This window comes from Acartia tonsa, chromosome 8, assembly GCF_053477335.1.
Source record: "Acartia tonsa isolate MP-2025a chromosome 8, ASM5347733v1, whole genome shotgun sequence".
NCBI lineage: Eukaryota > Metazoa > Arthropoda > Copepoda > Calanoida > Acartiidae > Acartia > Acartia tonsa.
Window position 1 is genome coordinate 38941381 of NC_137267.1, and position 6685 is coordinate 38948065.

Genomic DNA, 6685 nt, shown 5'->3' on the forward strand with positions numbered 1-6685 from the left:
CCTAGGGTAATGAAATGCACTATGTCCCAATTTAGGTTCTGACACTAAAATCAAAGCACCTTCGAAGGCACTGTGCATATGTATTTACATTGACAAAAATCATCATTATTTTATCCAGCTGTGAGTATCACTTTTTAAAGTACATGAAAATCTGGTGACACATCCACGTAATAATATATCGATTGATGTCAGATAAATATTTTGTTGTAAATTAAAAACACTTTTATTGGACATTAAATTGAAAACAAAGCGATTTATGTTTTAAAATGTATTATTCTTTAATCATTAAAACTAAATTAAAAGTCACATTTATATAAAAACTTAAAAAGAAAATGATTTTTCAAAAGATTGTACTATAACGGAAACATGGGTATGTGTAGGGAGGGAGGGGATATTGGGCTGTTTATTATACTAGTCCCCAAAGTTTTATGATAATATTTTCTTATTCGTTGGCGTAACATCTTTGGAGACTTTACTAAATTATGATTGGTTGGTTCATTAAGTAGAGTATCCAAACATTTCGACCACTAATTGTAATCTACAGAAGATTAATTTTATGTGTCATCATTGAGGATGTACATTGTGTACATTAATTTATGAGTCATTGGCTTATCTCTTTAGATTCCTCCCAGGACGGAATTAATACCATAAAAAAACCTAGTTTTTACCACTTTTATGGTAAAATTTTACCAGCCTATACGATTTAAAAGGTGGTAAAATTTTACCGTAACCGTGGTAAAAACACTTTTTGTGGTATAGCGAGACGCTTTTTACCATCGATTTTTACCACAATTATCGGTAAAATTTTACCAGATTTCCGGTAAAATATTACCATTTTAGGACGCAAATTTATACCAGATTTTGACCAATTTTTACCACTTTTTTGGTAAAATTTACCGCAAATTTCTGTAAGATTTTACCGAAAAAGTGGTAAAACTGTTCAACACCTGGTAATATTTTTGCCCTAAATTGGTAAAATTTTACCAGAAATAGGGTAAATATGGTAAAAATTTACCAAAAATTGTGGTAAAAACGGGTGGTAAAAATCACGAGAAAGTGGTAAAAAACGACCTTAATTATAGAAAAACATCGCTTGTACACAAATCGCAAAAATAAAAAAAAAATTGTTTTCATTTTTATCTTTATTGATTGAAACACTTAAACATATTTTTCTTGATTCTACTGCTCTGGCCGAAGAAAACTGTTGCGCAACCTCCTGGATTTGCTGGGCACCGGCCCCATTCGACCTCATATCACTGATATTCAACCTGGAATAAAATTGCTCATTAGTTAATTAGATAAGTACAGGGATATAAAGGGATAAGACAATGGCTGATAAATTGATGTTCATCTCTAATGATGATACACATCGTTACCCCTTCTGTAGATTACAATAAGTGATTGAAATGTTAGGACACTCAACTTAATGAACCAACCAATAAAAAATCAATAAAAGTACCCAAGGTTGTTAGGCCAAAGAATAAGAAAATGTTATTTGAAAACTTTGGGGGCTAGTGTAATTTACAGCCCAATGTCCCATCCCTCCCTACTAAATATCTAATCTATAATACAAAGTAGAACGATGTCTGTCCGTCCGTCCGTCCGTCCCAAAGATAAAGCCTATACTCGCTGTTTACGCAAATGTGTCAGAACTTCCCCCCCCCCCTTACTCTCACACCTAAATTTTTTCTTTTGAAAGCAAAAATAAAAGTGTGTAGGTTCGACTCCCCCTCTCCCCCCTCATTCATTTCCTACAGGCATCTTGACACGTGGCAAAAAAATCAGCAAACTTATCTAACTAAACATCTTTGAAAACGCAGAACGAGAAAAAATAAAGGGAAAGCTTACCTGGAAAACATAATCAGTAACAACATCCGTGGCTAACAAGAACAGGATAGTACTCGGCATTACTGATTATATGCTTCACGTGGCGTATGGAGTCGTGGAACACGGGGTCCTAAGTTATGGAGGATTAAATGAAGGAAGGAAGTGGACTGTTTATTACACTAGTCCCCAAAGCTTTATTTTCTTCTTCGTTGCTTTAACAACTCTAGGGACTTTTATTGAATTTTGAATGGTTGATTAATCAAGTCTACAGAAACGTAAATTATTTTAGTACAATGTTTTTTTTAACTTAAACAATATTTTACTTCGTCTTAAATCATTTAATAACCCATTCCTGAATAGCCTTCTTTAAGAAGTTGAGCACAGATTTTAGCAAGGCAGCCCGCTGGGGTAGGCAGTGAAAACCAGGCTTGGGTACATCCTAAATAGAGATAGGTTGTTAGAAGATTTTAGCAAGGCAGTAAGAATGTTTGGAACTTTATACAAATGTCTAACTACGTTTTAAATCAACCATCTCTCTCCATAGGCATTAATCAAGTATAATTTCCCAGGGATATAAAGGGATAAGACAATGGCCGATAAATTGATATACATCCCCAATGATGATACACAAAATTGCCCCTTCTGAAGATTACAATTAGTGGTAGAAACGTTTTAGCAATCAACATAATGAAGCAACCAATTAAAATTAAATAAAAGTCTCAAAGGTTGTTAAGCAAACGAATAAGGAAACGTTATTATAACACTTTGGGGACTAGTGAAATAAAAAGCCCATGCGTTCCTGATAATTTCCCCTGGAACAAAACTGACCTGAACTTCTACGTGTCTGGGGTCAACAACAAACTTCTCCAGGAGCATCACTTCGTCACCGAAGGACTTCATCGCCTCGCGCTTGGCAGACTCCAGCTGGGCCTCGAACTCGCCAGCGGTCATGGCAATCCTCATACCCTTGCCACCCCCTCCGCGGACAGCCTATGACAATATCAAATAACAGTTTTCCACAGGTAGAAAAATAAAAACAATATAAAATTTAGCAGCTACTCTACAATAAGGTATGCCGTCACTCCGTCTGACTGTACTATATATCATTACACAATGGTAGAAAAATATAACACTACATTTCTTTACATACATATATATAATTTATATAACTTACATATTCCTTTTTTTTTTAACATTGATTCCCAGAATTATACCTAAGGTATAATGTTATAATCGAGCCTTGAAGTTGAAATATATTATGTCATTGTCCATATTAAACATCCTGTTTTATATTTATATTATTTACTATTTTATTGCGGTACATGTGGACATACTTGTCCTTGTTCCCACCTTGATCATAACAGGGAACCCGATCTTGTCTGCCTCCGCCTTCAAGGTGTCCAGGCTCTGGTCCTCTCCGTGGTAACCGTGGATTACAGGTACGTTAGCGGCTTCCATGATCATCTAAAAAACAGGTTAAATATTAGAAAAATTGTAACGACAGACTTCTTTTAAATACACAGTTGCTTTTCCTAGAGCCTACTTGTGTTTCGTCTTAAAAGAGGATGGTTGGAGGGTTTTTACCAATGAAAATATTCGAGGTCATTTTTCCAAGAAGCGGTGTCATACCCCCCCCCCCCCCGCCAAAAAAACAGCATAAACATTCCCTGAAAATTATGGAAGACCAGAAGATTGAGATCGTAGAGGACAAATGAACAGACATCCTGTTACTCCGGTATAGTATAGAGTGTTATTTCTTTCTACTTGAAATCAACCAAAATAAGTTCCTGAGTAGCTACTCTATCATTTACCTTAGATGTAGACTTGATACCCATATCTCTAATGGCAGTGGACGGTGGACCAACAAATATAACTCCTTTCTCCTGATAAAAAAAAATTTAAATTAAAAGGTAGGTATCATTCTTATTAATATAATATTACATTCTTGAAATTAACCAGAAAAAAACGTAAGCAGTACAGTGGCGTGCACAGGGTTTTTACGGGAAGGGATGTAATCTTAGAGGTTTTTAAAAAACGGGGGGGGGGGAATCTACATAATTTTAATTTTAAGGGGTGTGTTGTCAACCCCATTCCTCACACTAATGACCGTGGACAAGATAATGAACGAAATATACATATATAAATCCCCAAATATATTGAACAAAACAACACCTTAGATTAGTTCAGACACTGCTAGTTTGAATGAACCAATCAAGATTTAAAGTTGTGAGCTAACGTGCTTATAAAACTTTGGGTACCAGTATAACTTCCAGTCTAATATCCACTCCCTCCCTGCAGTCAAATGGAAAATATTACCTGTCCAGGGATATAAAATACACGTGGATATTATTAATGACATATCATGGAAATTTGTTGTCATGAATTTAGGTTCCTAACATGGACTTCATATATTGGTCAGTTCGTTTACCCAGAAGGAGGTAAGGGGGTGTTGTAAGGGAGGAATAAGGGTGTATCTTTATTTTAGCCCGCTGTGAGTACCGCTTTATTAGAGTACATGAAAAACTGGTGTAACATCCAGGTAATAATATATCCATTTACCCAAGAATCTTAAGGGATAAGACAATGGTCGACAAATTGATGTACTGTACATGTACAACCCCATTGATGATACACAAAATTACCCCTTACATAGATTACCTTTTGTGGTTGATACGTTTGGACACTCAACTTAATGTACCAACCAATCAGAGATCACTTAATCCCCAAAGTTGTTAAGCCAACGAATAAGAATACGTTATTATAAAAGTTTGGGGACACGTGTAGTTAACAGCCCATTGTCCCCTCCCTCCCTGCATTTACCTGGCAAAGATTAGCAAACTCGACATTCTCGGAGAGAAATCCATAGCCAGGATGTACAGCATCGGAGCCGGTTTCCGCCGCAACCTAAGATAATACAGTGTATGGTCAATAGTAACTAAGCCCCTAGAGGCCTCTAGGGGCACTTGAGTTAGTGGTGAGTTGAAATAGATCCCAACATTTTTTTATTTTAGTTTCAATAGAAAAAGTAAAAAATCCATCTTAAGGCTTAAATATGATCAGAAAATAGAATAAAACCAACTCAGGACCTATGTGATGCCTACCTAAAATAGAGAACCCAATCGGATCAGTAGTTATTTAGAAAAAAAGTCTTACTGCTTTATATAATAGGATGATGCATATAAGAGTTATTCTAAATCTTAATAGGTAGATTCTTCCAAGTTTCAATTTAAATTATCAATCACACCATTAAGCAAAAAACAACACCCATTTTTTTGCAATGTGAAAGGTGTGGGGAGGGGGGGGGGGCTGGGAAAGAGCCGACCCACTACCTTGAATTTTAATTTTTCAAAGTTTTTAAAAAATAAAATTTTTGGGGTAATTTTTCTTAGGCCTATAAAAAAATCCATGTATAAATTAAAACCTTTCCGAGACATACAATAAGCTTCAATGTAGAGGAGAGACGTGTACGTACGCTAGATATTTCGCTACAAACGAAGACAAACAAACATCCTGTTACTTTTATTTAAGGATTATTTTAATCAATCAATTCTTGTAATGTCCATCTAAAACTAATACCTAACAGTATAATGTCAGAGATATAAAGGGATAAGACAAAACAATGGTCGATAAATTGATGTAAATCCTCAATGATGATTAACAAAATTACCCCTTGGATTAATATTAGTGGTTGAAACGTTCGAACACTCAACCTATTGAGCTAACCAATCAAAATTCACTAAAGTCCTGATGTCGAAAGTTGTAAACAAACGAAAATGTAAACGTAATTATAAAACTTTTGGCACTAGTTTAATAAACAGTATCTCCTCTCTCTGGTATAATATACCTTTAAAATAGTATCTCCCCTGAGATAGCTCTGTTGTGAGGCAGCTGGACCAATTCTAACAGCTTCGTCCGCCATGGCTACATGCATAGAGTTTCTGTCGCTGTCACTGTAAACTGCCACAGTTTTAATACCTATAATAAATTTTGACTAAAACACAATAAAATGTAGGTAACAAAGGAAGGGTTGGGGCGGAGGTGCCACTTTAGGAAACAAATAAAAATCGTCGGAAAAAGCCGTTTTTTAAGCAAACAAAAGCGCGTTTTGCTCTATCTGTGAGATATTATGAATAAGATAATGTTAAGATTTGATATTAAGATGAGAAAAATTTACGTTCACAGTCCCTTTAAAGACACAATACCTGTAATAATAATACCCTGGCCTTTCTCATTATAAGCCTAGGCAGAGCCATGCTGGTGAGTGATGCTAGCCCAAGCGTGGACCGTGGTGAACTGTACTTCTAACGCCAATACCTAATTACAGGGTTACGAAAGTTTAAATTGATGTTTTTTTTTTTAATGTTAATATTAAATGTAATATAGTTTTGTAATGACATATAAAATATATATTCGATAGAATATAAAAAAATATAGTGCATTCAATATTAAAAAAAAATATTTAAATATATATATAGTTGTTAACCATATAGAATCTATTTCCGGCCGGGTTCTTAAAAGATATTGCCGCGTTTTTTCGACATTTTTTACGCTATGAATAACAAGCGCGACATTCGCGAAATCTAAAAGAGTATACAATGATTTATTTAATTATTTCGCTTTTGATGGTACGGCCTTCATAGAAAAAAAAAGATTATCTTCAATCCATTTTTGCTGCATATTAATTAATGCATCTTTTTAGAGCTGTGTTAGACATTAGAAAAATTGCTAAAAAAATAATTTAAAATTCAGTATTTTTATGTTATATACTCTGTTTGAAATTCTATCGTCAACGTTCAATCAATTAATGTCTAAAAAACGCCGAAAAAATGTGGCATTCATCTTTTAAAAACCCATCTCG

The 6685-nt window shown here is 34.8% G+C and overlaps 1 protein-coding gene across 1 annotated transcript; it reads right to left on the minus strand.

Moving 5' to 3' along the window:
- Positions 1–1124: 1124 nt before the first annotated feature.
- Positions 1125–6165, minus strand: LOC145326914 (methylcrotonoyl-CoA carboxylase subunit alpha, mitochondrial-like). Its single transcript, XM_080170363.1, has 9 exons — positions 6030–6165; positions 5672–5802; positions 4648–4731; positions 3639–3710; positions 3178–3291; positions 2656–2817; positions 2178–2266; positions 1849–1955; positions 1125–1268 (listed from the first exon to the last, which is right to left on the minus strand). Exons 2-8 carry the CDS (start codon positions 5756–5758, stop codon positions 1862–1864), a joined length of 702 nt encoding a protein of 233 aa, XP_080026489.1. The 5' UTR covers positions 5759–5802; positions 6030–6165; the 3' UTR covers positions 1125–1268; positions 1849–1861.
- Positions 6166–6685: the final 520 nt, after the last annotated feature.